This window comes from Podarcis bocagei, assembly GCF_964188305.1.
Source record: "Podarcis bocagei genome assembly, chromosome: 8".
In the NCBI taxonomy this organism is placed as follows: Eukaryota; Metazoa; Chordata; class Lepidosauria; order Squamata; family Lacertidae; genus Podarcis; species Podarcis bocagei.
The window spans coordinates 35,933,803-35,958,473 of record NC_138133.1 but is presented as its reverse complement, the minus strand read 5'-3'; the positions used below and the strand labels follow the sequence as shown (position 1 = coordinate 35,958,473).

The 24,671-nt window shown below is 40.8% G+C and overlaps 1 protein-coding gene across 3 annotated transcripts in view; it reads right to left on the bottom strand.

Moving 5' to 3' along the window:
* Positions 1–3,122: 3,122 nt before the first annotated feature.
* The window catches only part of ZNF516 (zinc finger protein 516), a 121,879-nt gene continuing 100,330 nt past the window's right edge, over positions 3,123–24,671 (bottom strand). For 2 of the 3 annotated variants that reach the window (XM_081205777.1, XM_081205776.1), the window contains exons 4-5: positions 17,927–18,031; positions 3,123–6,266 (exon numbers count right to left, since the gene is read on the bottom strand). In XM_081205777.1, the coding sequence (XP_081061903.1) occupies positions 6,043–6,266; positions 17,927–18,031 (329 nt within the window). In that variant the 3' untranslated portion in view covers positions 3,123–6,042. Of the gene's footprint in view, positions 6,267–16,880; positions 16,949–17,926; positions 18,032–24,671 lie in introns of all 3 variants that reach the window. The other variant, XM_081205778.1, reaches the window with a different exon arrangement.

Here is a 24,671-nt window from a genome sequence, read left to right as displayed (position 1 = left end):
CCTTGGGTTAAGAACTTAATTTGTTCCAGAGGTCCGTTCTTAACCTGAAATGGTTCTTAACCTGAGGTGTGCTTTCGCTAATGGGGCCTCCTGCTGCCGCTGCGCCACTGGCGCACGATTTCCATTCTTATCCTGGGACCAAGTTCTTAACCTGGAGCAACCACTTCCTGGTTAGCGGAGTTTGTAACCCAAAGCGTCTGTAACCTGAAGCGTCTGTAACCCGAGGTACCACTGTAAATGTAAAAAGAAATCAAAAGTATGGGCAGGCATTTTGAGGATGATGACATCACGCAGATGCTGCAATAAAAGCCGTGGACACGAGCAGCACCGATTCCACATTAAACTTCCATCTGAAGGCATCCTTCCTTACCTGCGTATATCATGATGCAAGGCAGCTCTAAATCCAAGTTACAGCTTAATTACAAGCGAATGCAAGCCTCAACTTTGAAAGATTGGGAGGCTTTTAGAGACAGATAGGGAAAAGAGAGTATTCATAAGGCTAATAAATACTTTTCCACTTCTCAGAATAACTCTCTTCCCCTGAGGACTTTTTATGGCGCTGCACTCCAGATGATGGAGATAACAGATGACATGGCATGAGTTTATCTTACAGGAGGAACAAACCAGGGAAACATGATCTATTTTCTTTATAACTTTACCAACTTCTTGTAGAGAAATACCTCTTTTAAGCTAGGTTGAATGACCTGCTCGTCGGAACGTGTGTGTTTTCAAAAGAACAAATATAATGCTAGTCTTTATTTTACCAACTGTGATATACATTGTTAATTTTTTTGGTAGAAAAATATTCAAACTGGTAATCAGAAATTCATGAGGCTATTTAAATATTAAATGTGCTTTCACAGAGGCTTGGGGCATTACCCCCACTTCACTGTCATCCAACGTACAACGATGAAGTGTACAAACCGCATACTGGAGAGTGCTAGATGTGCCAGCCCTCCAGCAACCTCAAAGGCCTGCTGCAGCAAAGCATCTGCTTAGGAAATAATAAAAAGGAAGGTCCTCTGAAGTGCTGCACCGACCATTTTAAGTACTGGTAGAGAACCCTGGTTTGCACTGTTTGGTGTGAAAACTTCATTTTCCAGAGCACTTTGCAAGGTGTCTTGTCGCTTGCCTATTTGCTAAGGATACTGCCACATCTCTGGTAGCAAATTTGAGACAGATGAACACTTGCATTAAGCCAACACACACATCTCATACTTCCTGTTCCCTTGTGTTAATAGGACAAGCCGCTTAGAAAGGAGAGGCAAATTGTCTTTCCAGCCTTTTCCTTGTCATTGGGCCATCATATCCCTTTTAACTGGCCATTCCTTGTCATTGCCCATGGTCAATGGAGATTTTAAGGAGACTGACTTCTTATGAAGTGCCCAGCTTTGGGCTTTCAGCATGGTTTTGTTCGTACTGTGAACACCCAAGGAGACACAAGTGAGGAATAGAAGCATAGCATGTCCTCAGCAGAGGAAACAGACATGAGTCTGTATCCCGTCAATGGGGTATAGGATCCTGATCTCCTACCCATTGTTGTTGAGCACAACTAGTAGAATAGATAAAAGTTTTAAGGTACTATATTAATGCTCAATTTTTGCTCATTAATTTTGCCGCTGGTTCAAAAAAAGTCCTTAAGATATTTACAATCACCTCTCAAATGAACAAATACTCTACTGTGTTTCCCATGCACAAGCAGGATTCAGTGTAATAGATATGCTACAGATCTTTCCTCCATTTTGAAAGGATAAACAACATAATAAACCAAGGCTTTTCTGGTTTTGTTGATGTTTTTCTCTCTAATGGTAATAACATCACATAGCCATCCAAATGCATTGACCAGGGTAATAAATTGCAGGACCCAGAATATACAAATCACTGTCATATGTGGATCTAGAACTCAGACTTATGAAACTTGATTTGGGTATTTTAGAGATCTTACTGATGCAGAAGCTCAGAAGTGAATCTAGTATGTGTTTCGGAGATCTTCGTAAGTGAACATTTCTGGAATGATATCATTGATAGAATCCACGCAGGTTCATCTTTGACACAGGAATTTTCACCTCACTTTATTTTAGGTAAAATCGTAGTGATTTGGACACTCCCCAAAGCTGCTGTGCTCTGGATTGTTAGAAAATCACTACTGGCAAGACAAGCTGAATTATGGAGATCATTATCTTCAACCAGAATAGTGCCCTGCATTGAACATTTTTTAATTCTGCTACCCCCCCCCCATTTTATGTATTAGGGGAGTGGAAAGTCGGAAAGAAATCCAAATAAATTGGGAACTATTTCCAGTCATATCCCTCTAATTGAGTGTTAATCTTTCACACATTATCTGTCTCTCATCTGGTTATATTCAGTTGGTGGGGATGGGCAGATGTTGGTCACTCTTCTTTCATGTATGTGGCATAGTTTTTTCTCGAGGATGAGTGGGCAGCAAAGGAGCTATTGACACGCATTGTGTGAACCAGATCACAAAGCATCAATGTCACCCATTCCAAACTTGCACGTGGCTGTTCTGAAATTATGAGAACTCATGTCTTCCACTCCAACCTTTTTTGTTTGTTTTTTTGATCCCCTAAGGAAGATGCTGTCAAGCATGTTTCCCCCCTCAAAGAATCATGGGGCACTGCAGTCTGTTAAGAGTTGCTGGTGATTGAAATTCTGTGTGAGGTAAACCACAGTGCCCAGAATTCTTTGGAGGAGGAAATGTGCTTTAAATGTACTTTAACAGTATGGTGTGTACACAGAGCCATTCACTTGCAGTAGAAATCATCTAAGGAATACAAAGGTGAAAGCAAACATAGCATTTTGGAAAGGTGCCGTTACTCCTGTGTCCTGGTTTTGGTCCTTGTAGAGCAGGCTTCCTCAACTTTGGCCCTCCAGATGTTTTTGGCCTACAACTCCCATGATCCCTAGCTAGCAGGACCAGTGGTCAGGGATGATGGGAATTGTAGTCTCTCAAAACATGTGGAGGGCTGAGGTTGAGGAAGCCTGTTGTAGAGTATTTTAATGTGTGTCAGAGCAGAAGGTGAATTGCTATGGCTCATGTTTTTTTTTTATTGGAGGGCAAAAAGGGGGGGGGAGGAAAACAAAAGGAGAGATTGAGAAAGGTATAGCTGATACACCATCTGCAGTGCTCATAATCGAACCCTTTATTGTCTAAGGTACATTAGACTGCAACACTGTAGAAAACCTGTTAAGGAAAAGAAACAGATTGATAGAGGTAGTAGAAAAGTCTCTGTAACAGTCAGAAGATGGCTTACAAAGTGTGTCATGCTACAAAATTATCAAGTTTCCTAAAAAAAGGGGGGGAAGCTATCTGAAACCCAAAGAACTAAATAAATAAGAACACAAATCATCCTAAGCACTATGGTCTAACTGAATTAACAAATCGATACAATATGGATGATAAAGGAGGAAATTACAATGCTTGGGATTCACACGTGAAAACGGCTGCTCTTTAATGACTGCTCCCCCTCAGCCTCCCCATTTCTTGTTTAATTAAGTGAAAATCTCATTTCTGTGCTATACACAGCATATAATTATTTAAACTGATTTCCCCTGCTGTTGTTCTTCATGTAGCTAAATTATGATTGTAAACTTTGCTGATTAGTACCCTGGTAATGGCAGTGACAGCACTTTCTCTGTGTCAGACAGTCCTGAAGTAAACAGTCTCCAGGAGGAGCTTTTAAAGTCTTAATATTAACTAAGATCCTTTCATATCAGCTTTCAAAAACAAAAAACCCCCATCACCCCCCCAAAAAAACCCCCCGTCAACAACAAAACACAATCAACCAACATAAATAATTACAGCTGTACATGACACTCATATAACTTTTGAGGGACAGAAGGGTTTTTTAATAACTACAAACACACAAAATAGGCAAAGCAGCTACCTTGGTGCATTCCTGAATCCTTACCTGTTTGCTTTAAACAAGGAAAATAAGTGCTTGATAAAGGGGGAAAGTAGCACTTGAGTGTGAATCCCAAATTGATCAAGTGTTAATCAAGACAGAAAATGAGCTGATTTGGGGGGGGGGGTCTTGAAAGTGGAGTGGGGTACAGGAAGGGGGGGGAGTGTGGAATGTGTCTATACAAATTTCTGCAAGATAACTTCAAAAGACAGCAGATTACAATCACTTATATAGGCATTTGCACAGATATTCTTAGCTATACCAGGATTACAGCAGGCATACAGTTGGTGTATGAGGAATCAAACAAAAATCCCAAACCAGCAAATTGCATACAAACGTTTCAATTGCATTATCGTCAGCAACTGTAAAGCAAGAACGGTCAAGTAATCTGCAATTAAGTAGAAACCCAAATCAAAGAGAGACAAAAACAAAATTAGCACAGAAAAAGTACACATTTAAAATTCTTTGTGTAAGAAGCCCATTTACTTCAAAGACAGCACTATCCCATTATTTGTAGAAAGTAAACGGTTGCTCTCGATCAGTATTAAAAGGTTAGCGCCATTTCTGTACATGTAAAATTATTGCTTTTTTTGAAAAATATATTTAGCATGCTAGTTTTTTTTAAAAAATCCTTTTTCTGCCTTTACAAAAATGTTACAATTTTAAAAAAACCTAGTAAAGCTTCTTCTTCTTTTTTGCAAAAAGTTTTTCACAGAATATTTTTTTCAAGGCAGCATTTTTATGATGATGATGCATAAAATTATACGTGCAAAATCTGAAAATCTGAATTATTACCATCACACATAGTGCCATAGCAATGAAGGGAAAGAAAAATATTTATACCTGTGGAATTTATTTATTTTTTAAAAAAATGAATTGCAGACACTGGATGGTTAGCAACCTGCAACCGCACCCTTACCTTGAAAACCTGCACTGAAAAGAACTACTGTAGAAGAGGTATATAAAGCTTCCTTTCTCTCCCCCTTACCCCAGTGATTACCAAGTACAAGACATGACACATTAGATGAACACTGACCTGTCACCACGAAATAAGCTATTCATCTTTTTTCTCTCTCTCTTCAAAATGTCACAAGGGCCCAGAAAGGGTAACTGGCTTGCTGCACAGAAATACAGGCACATAAAGTACCCTAAGGGCCTAGGTCTGCCTGAACTCTTTTCTTTCTTTCTTTCTTTCTTTCTTTCTTTCTTTCTTTCTTTCTTTCTTTCTTTCTTTCTTTCTATTAAAAGCATACAAATCAGCAGCTTTAAACAGCTGAATCATCCCCCCCACTCTTTTTAATTTTATTTTTAAAAAGCATGCACATTTCCTTTGTGATCAGGTCACAGAAAGTAGCACTGAAAGAAAGAGCAGGATAAACAAACAATTAGAAAGGCCCTGAGAGTAAAAACAAAACAAAACACAGAAGCCTGTTTTTCTTCTTCCTCTCCTTTTTAGTGTTTGACTAGCCATTTTCTTTTCTTTCTGAAGTGAAAAGAGAAGCATTTTAAAGAAGTGTTTCAATTTCCATATTCACATACTATTAATGGTGTGCAGTCAAGGATAAGCCCACTGGAAATGCAAGTGGTCCCCAAACTATCATGAAACAACCTCACTGCAGAATGATGGTCTTTCTCTTTAGTCCCTTCCGTCCTTCATCAAGCCTGGCTTTCACAGCACTGAATGACTCTTCCATTTTGCTTTCTTCCTTTTGGGGGGAAGGGGAAAAGTTGTGTTTTTTTTCCCCCAGCATGACAGCTAATGGCAGTTTCATTAATCACTCCATCCCACATTCCCAAATCCACGTGTGTGTGTGTGTGTGTGTGTGTGTGTGTTAAAGATTCAAGCAACCATGAGAGAGGATTTTGTTGTAGTGCTGCCCTCCAAATCATATAAAGTTTAATTTTTCCAGTGTCTAAAAAAAGTTATCTTGATTAATATAGATGCCTTGCGCCACCAGAAAGCTTGCCAACGCCACTGTTTGTTATAAAGGAAATAAGGAGCTGTGGGGACTGATTAGTATGTCAATTTGTATATATCTTTCTGCAGCTTCTTCATTTATTTTAAAAATGATTAACAGTTCGGAGGCATCGCTTTCCAGCAAAGCACAGAGCACAGATTTCATTGTAACACAGTTGCTCCTGGGACCGCATGCTTTGCAAGGAGGTTTTCCAGCTGTTCTTCCATAGGGTTGTGAGAATAATTATTTGGAGGCTGTAGGAACCGTCGATCAAGGTACTGGCTGTTGTCAAAAGGAACCCGGTGTACACATTGGACATGCGTCTTTAGGTTCCCTTTCTGAGAGGCACTGTATGGACAATATCTGCACTGGAAGGGTCTCTCGCCTAAATGGAGGGAGAGGGGAGATAGAACAGGGAAGAGGCAGAGCATTTTATTATTCTTATTTTCTCGTAACACTTTTTTTTATTATTCTTGCTTCCATTTCTAGGCTAGCAGTTGAGCAATTTCACATTCTTTACTGGCCCCAGCTACCTTTTTATTAGCATTATGCACATTAACGTTGACCTAATACATCACAAAGAGTTATTTTTAATCATCTTCAGTGAGAGCACAGCATGTCAAGTTCCTATAAACTCTATGACATACTAGAATAGCAAATAATAGTGACTGAAGGAGCATTTAAGAAAAGGTTAAGAATAGCTAGAAGAAGGGGGAAAAGACCAGAGGAAGGGGGAAGCAAAATTTTACGGTAACTGAGGGGATTTATAAGTAAATGATAGGGTAGTTTTTAAATTGCTTTTGGTGGCAGGACCAGATTGAAGTTCATGTGAGCTGAATAGGGAACTATATTCAAGGATCCAAAATGTCTTACGCCGTACTACAAGGGTGAGGAAATCTTTTTAGTTCAGGGGCCACATTTCAGAGGCAGACTAGTGAAGATAAATTTTACATTTGTGCTGTAGGCTATTTTTTACACACAGAGACACACAAACACACTGTTATCTATTCTTCAACCATACAACCAAGAGGCATTATTAGAGTTCAAGGATACTTTTCCAGCCAGGCGAAAACACTCAAGTTGTTAAGCAGGGCCAACAAGGGGAAAGGTCTGAGGGCCAACAAGAGATGTTTTGAGGGCCACATTTGGCCCCTGGGTCTAAGATTTCCACCCGTGCCAAAATACCCCATCTTCCAAGCACAGAAGCATGCCATCTTCCCCATCCGTGAATCAATACATTGATACAGTGTACATAGTTATTGGATTCTTTGTGCCGGACAGCCTGCTAGCAATTTAGAATTTCTCTTTTGGCTTAAAATGTAATCATTGTTCATGTGACAAGATCCACCACATGCTTGGGTGAGATTTTAAAGGAGCCCTAAGAAAGCAGGTTGGGTTCACTCTGTACATAGCAACTGGGGAACCCCTGGCTCCCCAGGTGTCGATGGGACTCCCAATTCTCATCAGCCTCAGCCAGCATGGCCAATGGTCAAGGATTATGGGAGTTGTAGTTCAGTGTCTGGAGAGCCACAGGTTCCCTGTCTCTGCACTGAAGGGAGATCCCAAAATTTGGTCAAATCCCTGCACAGTAGCACGCCTAAGCCTCCAGGAAAAAGTATAGTTGACAAGGATTTATTTTCTGGCATTGAAGAATATAGTGGAGGAGGACCGAATTTTGTTTAACGATCTGTTTTAATGGCAAGTTGTTCTGATCCTGTGTTTAGGACCAACCTTATTCCATTCTTACGGGGATATTCATGCAGCCGCAACACACACACACACAGAGAGAGAGAGAGAGAGAGAGAGAGAGAGAGAGAGGCTCAAACCAAAAGTGAGAGTTTACATTCACATGCAGTTTGAACTGCACAGGAAGCAACTTCATACAAATGGCAGATCCACAGAAAACAACCCTCATGTCGCTATATTTGAAGTGGCCACCCACACAGCTGTTTGTTTGTGTGAATCAGACCCTGCTCTCCTCTTTTAATGAAATCTACTGATTACTGTCTCTCTGCTGGCAATAAGATCTCTCGTATCAATATGTATAGTATGCATAGTATAGATTGTCTGCAACAAACTATTGCAGGGGCAAACCGGCCAGATAGGTGGGGTGTGAATAATAAACGTATTATTAAAATTATTATATGTGTTGAGGCGACGGCTAATTACACAGATGTGAGCGGCAATCGAAAGTGTCCCTTCCTGTAAAAGAGACCTTATGGTAATCATCAGATCAAGCTAGGTTTGAGAGCATAGACTGTATACAGTGGTGCCTCGCAAGACGAAAATAATTCGTTCCGCGAGTCTTCGTCTTGCGATGTTTTTCGTCTTGCGAAGCACGGTCCGTCGCAACTGCGCCTCTTCAAGCGGCTTTAAGAAAAAAGCACAAGACGTTTTCGTCTTGCGAAGCAAGCCCATAGGGAAATTCATCTAGCGAAGCAACGCAAAACCGAAAAACCCTTTCGTCTAGCGAGTTTTTCGTCTTGCGAGGCATTCGTCTTGCGAGGCACCACTGTATACGCCTCTAATAAGCTAGGGCAGCACAGCCCTCTGCAGTGGTGCTTGATTTGTGGAACTTATATTTGTGGAATTTCCCCTCTGAAATACTCTTATAGTATATCTTGGTGGTTTAAATCGGTTGCTATGCATTTTTAGCTGTGTTTTTTATTTATTTGCTTCACTTATTTTTTTGACCCTTGAGATTTTTGTTTCGTTTTATAGAACTGCTTTTGTGATTTTATTACCGATGTTGCTGGTACTTTATTGTGTTCTGTGATTTGTAATTATATGATGTATTATGTACACTGTCAGGTGTGACAAAAAGCAGCATAGAAACCCAATCAATCAATCAATCAATCAATCAGTCCATATTTTTGTGCCCTGCTCTAGGATTGCCTGTGGCAATGAAGAGTGGGTAACAACTATTTTCAAAATAAAGTAATCAGATATGTAAGAGTTTTGACCGGTTTCCATAAAAGGAAAATTACCACATTGGAAAAGCAGAAGGGGCTGTTCCACACCCAAGTAAACCTCAAAATAAAGTCGGGATGAAATGGATGCCTCCAGCTCTCTGGCATTGGCATTCTGAGCAGCCCTGTCCGAACAATGTGGCTTACAATCCTGATTGCTAAAGCTCTATGGCACAATGCATCTTATGTTCATACATTAACCTTAAGCTAAAGCCTTGATGAAGGGAAACAGACCATTTTAAATTAACACAACGTAAGACTCAACATCCATGCAAAAAGAACCACCATTCCCAGTAAATTTCAAGCCGTGCCTATGGCAGTCCTGGGAAGAACTAAAGAAGAGCTTGGGCTGGTTGACATAATGTATTAAGCATCTCCCCTTTGTTAATAGATTTAGGGAGAGAAAAGCATCCTAATTAAGGCCGGCCTAAGATTCATGGCATTTACCAGTCAAATGTCTGCTGTGAGTTGGGAAGATTTGCAACAAAATTAAAGGGGTGAAACAGGGAGGGGGAGCAGCTGTACAGACTGCAGTATATTTGAAATGTAGGAAACGGTAACTGAGTGAAAGATGTGATAAAACTTATTTAGTTGGTTGCTGGATTCCTTGCAGTAAACTGAGAAAGATGCCTTATATTTTTGCACAGCTACATCATGCCTAAGAGATAGGCGAACAATTTCAAGAGGTGATGCTCATCGTTAAATTAAAAAAGAGAGAGGCCCTCCTATCTCTCTCTCTCTCTCTCTCTCACTCACTCACACACACACACACAAAATATCGTACTGAACTGGGCTACAGGTGCACTAGGGAATATGGGAAGGAAGTCTGTGGTGGGAGAGAAAAGGAACAGCTTGATCCAGTCTCCCTGGATAAGAATTGCCAGAGAAACAAAAAAAAGGGGGGGGGAGAAAGAGAGAGCGATGGAAGAAGGGACCTTGGCCCGAGGGTGTAATTAGGTATCTATGTGGGACAGCCATCTTCGTCAGTGACTCCTCGGGAAGGCTTGCCCTACAGGTCCAGTTGTAATTCACCCACAGAGGAGAATTAACACATAGCGGAGAAACATGAAAGGGGTTAGCAACTGTCCCACAACATAAGATTAGCAAGAGGGCCAGGAGCTCAGGCAATGAGTGGGAGGGGTGTTCAATAATTCTTCCCTAAGCAGACCACATTAGTGGAATTCTCTCTGGGTACGATACTGGAGAAGGCCATAGCTCAGAGCAAAGCTTCCCCACACTTGTGTTACTACGATGGGAACAGAGCCCTCAGTGCTAAATTAGAATATGTAATGATATTGTGTGAATGTCTGCATTACCATAAGAGAAAGTGCTCTAAAGAGGCAAGAGGTTTTTGTTTAGTTTTAAAGGAAGTTTGAGAAAAAGTTTCCCTGTTACACGGAAGAAGAGATGAACTGCAGCCATTACAGGATGGGGGGCCAAGGTGATACTAAAGCTCCACCAAGAGATAAAGATGCCAAGTATCTGAAGCTAGTTTAACTGGCTCCAGACCAAATGACTTCAAATCAATTATTTGATTCCATTGCTCATAAAAGCTGCCTGTCTGTATCGCAAGCAGGTATTCAAACAACCTCCAAACCAAATGGGGATGCTTCTGATTAAACAGCATGCTTTTGCCATCGGAATGTGGAAAGCCACTGTGGTTATTGCGGTTCTTCAATACTTGGCCCCTCACAGCTGCCAGTGAGTTTTAGAAAGGTCACCTTAAATTTCTTTCTGAGATCCAACCTATACAACTATATTACTGGCATACTTGGGTGGCTGGTTTGTTTTTTAGGAATACATTATCATGAATTACAGATCAAGGTGTCATGATGCCCTTAGACACCTTCCAAAACTAAGGCTAAGCACAAACATAGGGTTGTATCCAAGGCTAAGCCTACTTAGGAACAGTGAAATGTGTGAGTCTACTCTGAATAACATGGCACTGGATACAACCGACAGTGAACTGCTAAGGTGACTCAAGAAAGAACTACCCTATACTGTTACACTACATAAGCTGCCACTGAATCTCTTGGAATTATACAGAAGATGCTGGGGTGTATCTCTTGGATTCCACATGGTTTATTTGCCACACAAAGTTTGGGCTGCCAGCACAGTTATGGCAGCTTGATGGCCAGCAACCAGTGTAAAGGATGGTGGCAGGTGGGTGGGGGGAAATAAAGCCACCAATTTGCTATGAGCACATTGACCCTGTTACAGATGTGATAATAGGGATGAGTTAACTAGCACCATGAAGAAAGCATGGATCAAGCAAAGAACTGATCTAATGAAAAGATGGGAACTCTTCTTAAACAAAACAAAACACTGGTACTCTGAAAAGTTTTGTCTGCCTGCAAAAATCAAACTATTAAAAATAGCAGGCTTGGATCCAGGAGAGCCCTCTCCACATGGAACGGCTGCTTCATGGAAGGGCTTATCCAGCTCACAGAAGGGCTGGCGACCCAGCAAAAGCTCACAGAACAGAAGGGGATGCTTTTTGCTTTTTGCTTTAGCTTGCAGGCTCCTGTAGTACTTCCCATATTTATCCAGTGGGTCCTCCCCCGAGTGGAGTTTTAATAGTGCATACAGGGAGCTGCATGGTGATTTGGGAGAAGGAGAAATCAGCAGAAATGGTCTTCCCTCTCCCACTTCCATAATTCGGAACTGGTTATAGGATATCTAGATCTAACCAGATCTGGATCTGGTTTTGCATTTTAATTAGCTGGAACCAGCACTTCTTGATGCATCTTTTCATTTCTGTTTGTCCCTTAGATAGCACTTCTCTTAAAAATTTATTCTACGTTGTAAAACAAAAAAAACCCAGCAGTAAATATGTGCAAACGAATCCATACACACAATAAAGTTAGTGCAATGCAATGCAGAGTAACAAGAGAGGCATGAAAAGTGAAACACTGAGCAAGTGTGTTTCCCCTTGTACAAGGGAACTTCCTCTTCCTCTATTCTCCCCATGCACTCCCCCCCCCCCAAAAAAAATCTACTCTGAGAGAGTCCCACAGTTTTCTGGATTAGATTTTGAGGGTGGGTGGGGGACTGCAACGGAGAGGAGAGAATGTGGAAGTTAAGATGCACAAGAAGAAGAGCAAGCTTTGGATACAACTCTGTGCAGACCAAAAGCAATTCTCTCCTCTCTTCCTCCGAGAAATCTGCAGAAGAAATTAGAGATGTTTCTGTGTAAATATAGGCAAACTCATGGTATTTTTAAAAGATGTTTATGATAATGAATGGCTGAGTGGATGGACTTGCCCACATTCAGCTAAAAATTAAAGGGTGCCAAGATGTGGTCTTCTTTGCTTCAACATGTCAGTTGAATCATCTGTGAGCAAAAGGAAACACAAACAGTCCAGTCCAAACTGGATCTACCTGTTCCTTGACTGTACTATAATATTTATAGCTGTGAAGGAGACAAAGTTGATTGCCATTTATTTGTTCATTATGCATTATTTTGATTAATGGAATTCTTGGGCTCAGTCTAACTATCTTTAAAAAAAGCATTTGCAATAAACTATTAATCATACGGCTAAAAAAGCCAAAGAAAGCAGGCATGATATTATTCCATATGTCAATGAAATGTCAAAAAGAGGACGTTTAGCTGAAGATACCAAGGTTGGTAGCTTCAGTATTCTTTAGATTGCTACCTTAGCACTAGTACTTAACACTGCAAAGGAAAATTGTCAAGAAAAGAGAAAAGATTTTGTAGTAATATTTGCCTGTGTTTTCCCTTTGATCACATTTTTCTACTCTTTCTCAAACACATGAAAGTCTAGATGTATGATAAAATGTATTCATCTCTACAACCAACCATTGAAATGTTTTCTACTTAAGAATGTTTAAGCAGCTAATGATTCATTGTGAACTTCCTCCCCACCTAATTATCTTCCAAACTTTTTCATTTTAACAATTTTTGAGAATATGCCTATTAATTACCATACTGTAAACATGGTATATTTTTGTACGCCTTTTGAGTTTTGTGGTAAATGCCAGATTATTTTTTATCTAATCTACAGACTTTCTCAAACTGTTACTGACCAGTCCCACTGAAAGCAGTTCAATAGCCCAAATCCAGGGCCAAATATGCACTGCATTGTACAGCTAAACAGCTGCAAATAAAACATTATAAGTGTGTTGTAAAGTGCATTATAGTGGTATCTCATTTTATGAACTTAATCAGCTCCAGAAGTCTGTTCTTAAACAAAAACCATTCTTAAACCAAGGTCTGCTTTCCCTAATGAGGCCTCCCACTGCCGGTGCCCTTCCACCATTCAGCTTCCGTTCTTAGATCGAGGTAAAGTTCTCAAAGCAAGACACTATTTCCAGTTTTGCGAAGTTTGTACATAAATCGTTCTTAAACCGGACTGTCCTTAAACTGAGGTACCACTGTATACAAATGTGACACTAGAGGGTGAGCTATGGCAAATTCAATATATTTTTCAAAACTTTTTTTTTAAAAAAAGCTTTTTCACAACATTTTTTATATGTGTCTAGATTCCACCATTGCAGGTGGTGCTGTGGGTTAAACCACAGAGCCTAGGACTTTCCAGTCAGAAGGTCGGCGGTTCAAATCCCTGCAATGGGGTGAGCTCCCGTTGTTCGGTCCCTGCTCCTGCCAACCTAGCAGTTCGAAAGCACATCAAAGTGCAAGTAGATAAATAGGTACCACTCCGGCTGGAAGGTAAACGGCGTTCCCGTGCGCTGCTCTGGTTTGCCAGAAGAGGCTTAGTCATGCTGGTCACATGACCCAGAAGCTGTACACCGGCCAATAAAGCAAGATGAGCACCGCAACCCCAGAGTCAGTCACAACTGGACCTAATGGTCAGGGGTCCCTTTACCTTTACCTAGATTCCACCATGGAGGTTTTGGCATGTGGAATTTAATCATATTAATGGAGGGGGAAGATTTTCCCCACGTATTTTCACATCCATGTTCCTTCTTTAAAGTGTGAGAGCAAAGCCAGCATGGATATCTAAGTTTTTACATCAGATGGGTGTTATTTATTAAATCATGACTAGTATGACTAGTTTCTGGTTAATGAACTATGATTAAGGCACCAGGCTGTGTTCAGCTGATCAAATGAAACCATGATTTATAGAACATGGCTTAGCATTACATGTGAACCAGTTGACAAGTTACTGCAGTTATGTTTTGGGATTCCATGATTTCAACCAATCTCAGTTTATTTCTATCACATAAAAAGTAAAAAAATTGCATTATGCTTTGAGACATATGCGTGTTAAAATTGCTTCAGAATGATTGTATTGCAAATAAGAGAAGATAGCCTCTAACGCAACACAATGGAGTTACTGTGGGAGGGGGCACCTTCTAAATCAGCTTCTGTTCCACCCATAGACAATTTCTTGGAACATTTTCACGTACGGCATGAAAGTTTACTTTGAACCTCTCCCACACTACGTGTGTGCACATTTGAATGTAGTATAAAGGTAGAATGGAATGTGAAACACACCCATTGTAATTATATTATTAGACTTGATTTACAAACATGAGATATGCAAAGACAAATGTAAGCTCCCCCCTCCGCCCACCGATCCCCTTGTGAGGCTTATGGAGGGAGAAGAGAAAGAGAAACATTGGTTGCATTAGCTGCATTCCATCTGCAAAAACACTGGAATCGACCCATAGACATTTACCAGCCTTTTAAGATGAGGATTAAACTCATCTAAAAGACTCTAGTTCAGTTAAGCAATCGCAAGTAACTGTAATTTAATTGGTTTCACAAAACTGACAGTCTTTTTCAGGTGTCATTAAGCTGGATACTCATTTCTTTTAAAAGCTAGTATCTTACAATGAGTCTTGAATGGGCCAGTAAAGGACTCAGTTCTGATCACCTGGGATAAGCATCATTTCCCTACATTCTGAAATGTGGCAGTGGTACAATTATATCCACAGTGCTAAGAACCACCAAACCTTTACTGAAAACCATTTTAATCTTTCTTTCCAAAGCTATTGTTATGGTATGGAGCATGGAGGAAATCTGGAAATCATGGCACTGCCATAACCAGAACTGACCTTGCTCCAGTGTCTTGAATAGTTATTTGTCCAATTAAGAAGTTTATAACAGGAAAACCATGGTGTTACCAGCATGCTGGAGGCCCTGAGATCCCTTCCCCACCCCCGAGAATGAACTAGAAGTTGATATTGTGGATAAAGTGCACTTTTGTCTACTGCAGTGAAAAAGATGAGAGTAAACACAGTTAAAGTATGCATTTTAATTAAGGACACGGACAGGGCAGCGGACACATATGGGAAATGGAAGGACAGCTGTGATAAAACAAGAAATAGAACTGCTGCAAAAGGCCCATCACCTAGAACTAGGATCCCCAATGTGGTGCTTCATAAGTAACATCATAAGAACATATCCTTGTACCCGCCATGTACCAACCTAGGTGGACTGTTTTGTCCCTCTAGCCCACTGCTGCTCTTCTCAGCAGCAGTATCCTTCCAGCATCTCAGAGACTTCATATCACATTTTGACTGGAGGTACCAGGGATTTATCCCAGGTGCTTTTCCATGTAAAGTTTGTGGTCTGTCAGTCAGTTGTAGTCTCTGCCCCAGTTATTGGGTTGGCTATTGTTTTAGATAAGTGGTGGACATGAAAGACTTGGGACTCAGCTACATTAGTAAAGAAAAGGTGTTTTAAATGTGTTATAACACTGTGACACCAGATGGCACTGTGAAGTTCCATCTTTCAGCAACATGATTTCCCATTATGAGGTTTACAATGCATTTTCCCAATTATTTTTTTTTAATGTATCTAGATCCAGCTCCAGAATGTATCTAACACAAGTGTCCTTATCTTCTTACTTTTTAGAGGTGCTTAACTATATGAATTACCTACATTTAGAAGTGTTTACCAACAATTATTATTTTCACTGCTTTGAAAGTTTTCCATTACCCCATGGACATTCCTGACAGCCATTGAGGAAAATTGAAACCTTCAACATGATGCTAATTCTTCCCTTGATGAACATTTCCAAATGTTATGGGCAGGATAGGATGAAGTTCTTTTCAAAGGCATCCCAGAATCAACACAATATATGCACAGGTCCATTTCCTCATGTCTGTGCTCAGGATCAGGGCATTGCAATCTCTTGTTCCAGATCCTGTGCAAGGAATCCTGGGTGCAGTTCTCCAAGCACTACTGCCATGCTGAAACTAATGGTGGGGATGTTGTAATGGAAAAAATGATAAATTCCTCTGATGGGCTGAAGTACTAGCGGAGGCGATAATAAACACACATAGCTTACTCAGTATTTGCCTGAGTGTGTGTGTGTGTATATCAGAATTTATTTCTGTGCTAATAAAGGATCACATTCAGAACTTGAAAAGGCAACTGAGCTTGCTTGCTCTAGATGTTAGGTCCATGCTATGCATGGATGGGCCAATGGGAACTAGGTGGTCTGGAACTGACTGGAAATAAAAATGAAACCAAAAACACCAGGGAGGAAGAAAAAGCAAGAAACATAACGTCCAGGACAGCATTAGTGAAAATAAGGAAATTTAGAGGACAGCCAAGTGCTTGTCAAGAGAGGAAAACACACCACCACACAGAGTCCACAGAGATTGAAAGATAAGCGTCTTTCAAAAGATAGGAGCTATATAATACTGTGATAGGAATACTCTTCAGAAAAACACGGACTATGGATGAGTTGTACTGTTGCTGCATTTCAGAAATTAGAGAAGTGGGCAGATATATACTGAAGAACTTATCTAGCGAAACCAGGATAGCAATTTTATATGCTGTTACAAAAATTACCCTCCCTCCCTTCTCAATATATTTTTATCAATTTTGTTGACATTTGCTAATAAATTGTCTCATTTGTGTAAGGCCTTTCCACAAATTTTAGCATCTAAAACCAAACACAGCACGGTTATTGTTTACTTACACTATTATCTAACGAGTCAGTGCTTTACTGATGAGTATCACGGTGTAACTTTTTTTTTTCTCCCCAGCTACCACATTAAAAACCAAATACCCAATTAATTGTAAAACATACTTGTTTTGGGGCGTCTGCGGAGGTGGTGTGAACGTCAGTACCTCGGAGTCCATTAGACTCAAATACCACTGTGGGAACAAGGGGGCTTGTTAACAGATTAACATTCAAGCTTCGTTAGTGCGCGTACAATATTCGAGTCCATTACAGATTAAACCACATTTGGGGGAGGGTGGGGAAAAAGCAGAGACACCAGCTCCTCGCCCGTAGCCGGAAAATACCAATTTACCGTAACACTTACTGTAAGAGAGTGTGCTAATGGCAGCCTAAGGCCATTGCCCTTTTTAATTCAGACTTCAGTGCTGAAGAAAGCAATCACTGACAACATTAATTATCAGTGTATGTGTAAAGGGACCCTCTTCTTGAATTACTTACCATTTGGCCTCTGTCATTTTGCATCAGACTGGCTTATGTATGCATCATTCACACTTCTCCAAAAAAGAAAAAGAAATATTTTTTTAATAAAAAAACCCTCTGCTAGTCTCACTGTCTCATGTAATGCTATTAAGGTAACTTGACACACTAGCAGCTTCAAGCTTGCGACGTTCTCCAAATCACACAGCTTGAAAAGGGCTGAGATTTAGAGTTTTATCATTGTCCAAATAAAATAAAAAAAATTAAACCCCAGACCTCTTTCAGTCTGCAGCAAGGAGACAGCAAAACAAAGCTTTATGTTTGGATCAAAAAGGTTCTTTGATTTCAATTTGTGCTGATGGCAAGAGAATTCATTAGCATATTCATTCCAGAGTATTCTGCTCTCTAATTAAAGTGGTGGGTTTATTTTAAACACACACACACCAAAACCTTACAAATAAGCTTATTTCAATTGTGCTGCAGTGCTATGCCAGGCATGTGGGGAGGGAGGGGAATTGAGTACCTGAAAAAGAACAAGATCAGCGCTAATCAAATATGAAATTAAACAAAATGGGGAATCTTTCTCTTTACAAAAATTAAAAAATCAGGTTAGCAAAGGAAATTAAGAGCGAGGCGAAATATTGTAAGTAAGGGCTTCTCCCACCCGCTTGATGGAATGGTAAAGAAAAATATACCTGTGTGAGACCTCATGTGAGTTCTGAGGTGGCTTGGTTGGGTGAAACCCTTTCCACACTCTACGCAGAGATAGTCTCCTTGGCGTGTTTGTGTCCTAAGCATCCCTATGGTGGAGAGAAGAGGGGAGGGGGGAGAGAAGCGAGGAGTAAGGGAAAGTTGAGAAGAAAACATTATGCCAGAGGAAAACATCATTAGTATGTCTAATGTGTCATTATGTGAGGCTACCTTCAGGCTCTGGATGACAACTGTCAGCCTTCATCTAGGCACCGGCTGACAGGCCAGGCACACACAGGACGGCAAGGATGCATAAATTACATTGAATTAAAAAATGCTCCCCATGATGTGCCCGCACCAGGACTGGCATGTCAGGTGTGCGCTTTTCATAGCAGCTGGATCTACTTTTCAGCCATCACCCAGCTTTGTCAAGCAGTACATCAGGCAAATCAAAGTGACTCCAGCGTGGCGGAGACAAGTCACATGGATAATAGGAAGTGAGTAGAACCAGAGCCCGACTGTCCCCCCCAGGCTGCAATACCTTGGAGACAAATGCAGAGTGAGTGGAGCCATCACAAGCTGATCAAACCTTTAGCCCTGCCTTACCTGCCTGCTGGTGCTGCTTTGACCCCAGAGCTCTGAGGCACAGGCGGAAGACATCTGTGAATCAAAGTGTCATTACGGACATTTGGAGATAGTAGCAACGCAGCAGTCCTCTGCCAGCTTTTGATAAACATGTTTTCTAGGCCATTAGCATTTGTGGAAAAATGACTCAAACCTCTTCTTTTTTTCCAAAGGTCAGTTTACAGTATCTGACTTAAAGGGCTGGTCTTTGTCTTTTACGGCTGATCAAAAAGGACACGTTTGACTTTTATTGGGTTATTTATTTTCTCAAAAATATTTGAAGCGTCTTCTTTGCTATTTTGGTTAGGCAGCATCTTCAAAAGGGGTGGGAAAAGGTTTTTATTTGCCATTAGCATGTCCTGCCTTTTAAAAGAAAAAAATCATTTAAGGGGCTGTTGCTGAAAATTTTGAACCCATCAAAACGCTGCAGTGGTGAGGAGGAGAGGGGGATCAGGGGTAGAATAACAGAATTTATCTTTTTAATTTTCTTTTATGGAGAGACAGAGATATAATTAAAAATAGGCATCATCTGCCTTGGCACATTGAAACTGAAAATGTTTCATTGTGGAATATCCAAGTGGTAGAAAAGCCATCCAGACATTACAAAAGTAAACACACATGTACACATTAGGGCAGTGCTAATTATGGATCGTTTGTGGCCAACAAACCACAGTCCAAAACCATGGCTAGAATTTGGCCTGTGAATCTTGTCTTCACCCAAATCCATTATCCTGTCTTAATCCTAGCTCATTCCGATGCTCCAACCCAGCTGCCCAAGCTGGTTAGCGAGAGGCAGGGGGAGCAGGGGGAGGCGGGGAGCTGCTCACATGGGTAAATGATTTCTGCTGGCCCTTTTCCAGATCTTCTCTCTATCCCCTTCTCACAGAAAAAGACCCGCCTCTCTCCCCACCTCCAGTCTGCATTTCTTGCTCCATTGCAGCCTTGCAAGGAACACAAAACAGAATCAAGGGATGGCAGGCAATCCAGAATTCAAGCTGAAAGTAATAACGGACTGCAAAACTCTGTGGGTGGGTGGGTGTTAGAATTTTAAGACTTTTTAAAGGGCAAAAATTCTCAAATTTTTAAAGAAGGGGTAGAGATGAGGCAACACAGAGCTGCAGTATCCCTTTTACAAGAAATAAATAGTGCCACTTTCAGCTGCGGCAGAGGTACGGTATGTGGCAACAACACCTCACTGCAAACAGAATGGCCCAGTGGGAACTATGCCGCATCATGGCGTTACTTTCAATAAAAAAGGAATGGCTGTTCCTACTGGTCATATCCAAAGTATATTCTAAACCCAGTTCTCAGAGTTTGGTTCCACTGGGAGAGGCATGTGCAGAATAGGGGTTACCCAGTGAGTTCTGAGGACCTGTATTGTAATCCGGGAGTCAAGTGGGGACAAGTTGTGCTTTGAACTCCAGACATCTGCTTCACCAAGGGGAAGCAAGGCTGGCTCTACCATGAGGTAGAGTGTGATAGCCGCCTCGGGCAGCAGATGCTTTGGGTGCAGTGAGTTGACAGAGCTGTGTGTGCATGTGTCGTGCAGCCTGTCCGACACCCCCTAAACTATCTGTTCTGCATGGATTAAAAGCAGGGTGCATTCTGAGGCGCTGCATTCACTGTAAAACATGAGTTTCACGGTGGACAAGCTGTTATATAAACGGCCCACCAAAGAAAGTTTAGAAACCACTTCTCCGTGGGGATCTCATAAATGTGTGTATGAGGTGTATAAATAGTGTATATGAGGTATTTTGAACCACCTAGCCAGACTCAAAGGCTACCTTCTGAGGCCCTTCTCTGGGTGCTCCCACCAAATGCAGGGGAAATAGGCAACTGCTTTTTAGTGATGTCACATGGATTATAGAACGCCTGTCTCAGATATGCTCATGTGGCCCCCAAATGTTGGTCTTTTTGGTGCCAGATGAAGACTTTTTTCATTCTGCTAGACTTTTTTGTCCTTTAATTTGAAAAATATGTTGACGCTTATAATATCCTTACACTGCTACTCTTCACTGTTGTTTTATCTGTGGCTTTTAAAATCCATTTTAGATTTTACTTCATGTCTTATTATTATATTATGGTTGTTGACCTCCATTTTGTGAGTTGCCAAAGGAGCTTTAGCTACTGGGCTGTACAGAAAAAGCAGTTAACAAATGAATACATACACAATGTGCTACATAAATATATACTATTATCTCACCACAAAGCAGTGCTGGAGGGCAGAAAGCAGCCAATCAACTGGTTTTAAATCACACAGAGGAGAAACACTATTAATTTATAACTAATGTTAACAATCCCTTTGCAAAAATCTGGTTATATACCTTGAGAGTGTGTTTTGTCAACCGTTGATGAGAAAAAACATTCTCAAGGTTTTTATGCACAAGGGTTGATGCAGATCACAATGACACCTTTGTGGAATTATCTCTCAAGATAAATTATATAATATTAGGAGTGTATATATGTATATAAATATTAGTCACTTTTATTTACATAAATTTCAATTTCTCATCATACGTAGGAATTTCTGTGAAACCACATGGGGAAATTACCATGCTGCCAGTGTCACATTTAATACTATGATAGCTGTAAATAACACTAACAGTAAAATAGAAAAATAATCTCCACAGATTTGAGGCCCCTGGTTTTTGTTGTTCTAGTTTTTAGAAATTCTTAAGCAAGCATCAAACTGCTGAATGCCTGACATAATACAAATGCTAATAGCTTGCACTGATATTCTGGCAGTACTTGTAACTATTTCTCTGCGGGATTGGGAAATCACTGTGTTACTAGAAGGAAACAAAACTGTGCACTTCTCTCCTGAGAATAGAAGGCCAATTTAAAATGTAAAAGCCAAAGCTCCAAACCTGCCCCAATTCCACTGCATACTAAAGCATTCATAAGGGAATGATCTACTGGGGCCAATAAAGCTCTACTGCAAAAGAGAAATAAACCGAATATTCAAAATTAGAAGATGAATAATGCTCCTGCGTGTGAGAGAGAAATACAGAGAGTGAGAAAGAGAGAGAGAGAGAGAGAGAGAGAGAGAGAGAGAGAGATTGTATGTGAACTACAAAAAAGCATTCTTTGCTTACAATGTAATATTGTGACCCACGCTGGCAAACACATGCTAAAATAATTCCAAATTTCTACTAATTATAATCTGTGGGTTGGGTAGAACTATAATCACTCAACTATTCTTCTGATTGAAACCTGAATGAAACTACTCTTGCCCAAGCAAATTTAGTGTATCTAAATATCAGCACCAGCACTTGCTTCAATACAGAGATCAGAAAAGAGAATGAAAGGTAAACTAAAACACAAAAGCAACCATTTGAATTCCTAGGATTTGTTCTTGTTCTTGTTGTTGACAAAAATGTGTGTGAATGGGGAATGCAATGCCCAATGAGTATGCATGGAAGTCTGGCAATAGAGTGCCAACTGTGCTGTAGGAAATATCCTAATAAATAAACATTTTGCAATTCCACCCTACTTTTAAAAACAAGGTAAAGGTAAAGCAGCCCTCCTAATTCGTTTTAACAATTTTTACATTTTCTCACAAACTGAATGTCAATACTGGTGTTCTGAAACATGTTAAAAGGCTACCTAAAATCTTTCCTGCCCACAGACTATTTCCCACTTTCCTTTCTTGTTAAGAATTTATTTTTTTTATGATAGGCCAGGAGTATCTAGTGTTTTCAATCTAGATTAGGGGAGCATGTAAAGTGCCAGCAGTAGGCAGAATGGCCAGTCTAATGGCCAAAACTGGATCCTGTGATTAACAGCTCAACATGGCACACATATCCCAACTCCAGGAAATTAAAGGGTGGCCTGTGGCTAAGAAAAATTTCTGTGTCCAGATCCAGAAGCATGGCTGCACCAGCAAGTCTAATGGCATCATCATCAACCATCTGGTAGCCATGTGTGGTTGGAGCCTGCATGGCCTTTTCTACTTGTGGGAAGCTAGAATATGGAACTGGTGGGGGTAGAATTTGGGAAACATCACATGGGGTGGGGTGGGAGTAGCCACAATATGGCAGTATAATCAGCAGCCAGGAGTCACATGAGCAGAACCCAAACTGTACCTCTTCCCCATGCTGTTACTGACCATTTCAGAAATGGGGCAATGTTGCCATGGAGGAAAGTAAAAATGTAGGCTGATCCCCATGCCTGAAGATTCTGGTGTTATTTTGCAACATGGGGGAAACTGTGTAGCAGTGGTTCCAGAATTATGAGTGGCCCATCCTTAAATAAGTTTTTTTTAAAAAGCAAAAAAACAAGCTGTGTGTTTTAGCCATAATTCCTTATAGTACCAACCAGATACTGCTCTCCAGACCTTTCCAAACAATTGCTAATGACTCTGCTGTATTATTGCATTCTTTCACAACTGTCAAAAAGTAAAAGCTCGTGCCTTACTCAGGACCATATTTGTATCCACAACTGCCCAAGGTCATTCTTTCACCTCTTTGGTCTCCATTTTTTGGAATACACTTCTAAAAGCCTTTCTACTCAATAAAGGTAAAGGTACCCCTGCCCGTACGGGCCAGTAGTGTCCGACTCTAGGGTTGTGCACTCATCTCGCTTAAGAGGCCGGGGGCCAGCGCTGTCCGGAGACACTTCCAGATCACATGGCCAGTGTGACGAAACTGCTCGGGCGAGCCAGCACCAGCGCAGCACACCTTCCCGCTATTAAGCGGTACCTATATATCTACTTGCACTTAGGGGTGCTTTCAAACTGCTAGGTGGGCAGGAGCTGGGACCGAAAGGCGGGAGCCCACCCGCCGCGGGGATTCGAACCGCCGACCATGCGATCGGCAAATCCTAGGCACTGAGGTTTTACCCACAGCGCCACCCGCATCCCTTTCTACTCAATAGACAGGTATAAATGAGGGGTGTTGAGGTGTGTGTGTGTGTGTGTGTGTGTGTGTGTGTGAGAGAGAGAGAGAGAGAGAGAGAGAGAGAGAGAACAGAAGGAACTTTTCTAAGGACATCTTTTAGATGTATATAACTAACAGTTAGTTAAAACTTTCTTATTTAGCCAGTAAGGAATAACAGCTATATTTAGCTTGCTAAGAGAATTAGCAATGAAAAGCCTTAGGATTTCTCAATGGATATTTACACAAGGGCAATGAACAAAAGGAAGCAGATTTCCGCATCAGTTTATACACACAGAATCCCATAGGAAAGTCAAATCCTTGAAGATGAGGTACCTGCTATTCCCTCACCCATTTACTCTCTTCTCTCATGCATGACCACCTGCATCTGTTGTTTTATTATTGTCTTTATGTTGTGAAATAACTCATTGTACACAACTCTGACATTCCAAATAAAATGGGCAGGATAAAATATATTTTAAATATTTTAAATAAAAGAAATAAATAAAATGTGTCAGTTAAGCTTCAAAAGGTATGCTTAGTATTATCATGAGGGACAGCACCTCAACAAGCCTAGCTCAGACCCTTAGCTTCCTAACCGTTCAAATGTACCTCTGCCTCTGCTCCAGGGCTTCCTTTGCCACACCACTTTTTAAGTGTATAATGTATGGCTGTCCCAATGATGGAGGATGCTGCCATAGGTAAACCACCATTGATTTCTCTTTGTTGTTTTCATACAGTGGAAAGATTTGGAGGCATGCAATATATTCAAAATAAAGCACCAATAATGGCACACGGTTGCTAGTAGTGATCAGTGATAGATTTTGGAAGTACAAGGACATGAGACAAATTTCCTATTTTTATTTTCTGTTTTTATGTTGTGAACCGCCATACTGATGAACAAACAAACAAATAAGACACAAACTCTGCTGGTAAATCTGCATTCTTGCCCTACTGACACCCCCCCCACACACACACAAATACCTTAAGCACCAACTGTGCTCCCTATGACTTTCCCTTACTCTGCCTCCCCCATTTTTAAATCAAACCCTGAATGGCAATGCACAGCCTTACCAGTGCATTCCATAAAGCCTGTTCCCTCAAAGACTCTTCCACAAAGAAAAGAAATATAAAAAATCTTAGTTCTTTGCACTGAAGACTAAGAACATTTGTATATCTACCTTCTGCTGAGAAACGTGTGTAGATGGAAGTTTCACCAGGATCAGCACCAGAGAAAGGGGAGCATTGGCAC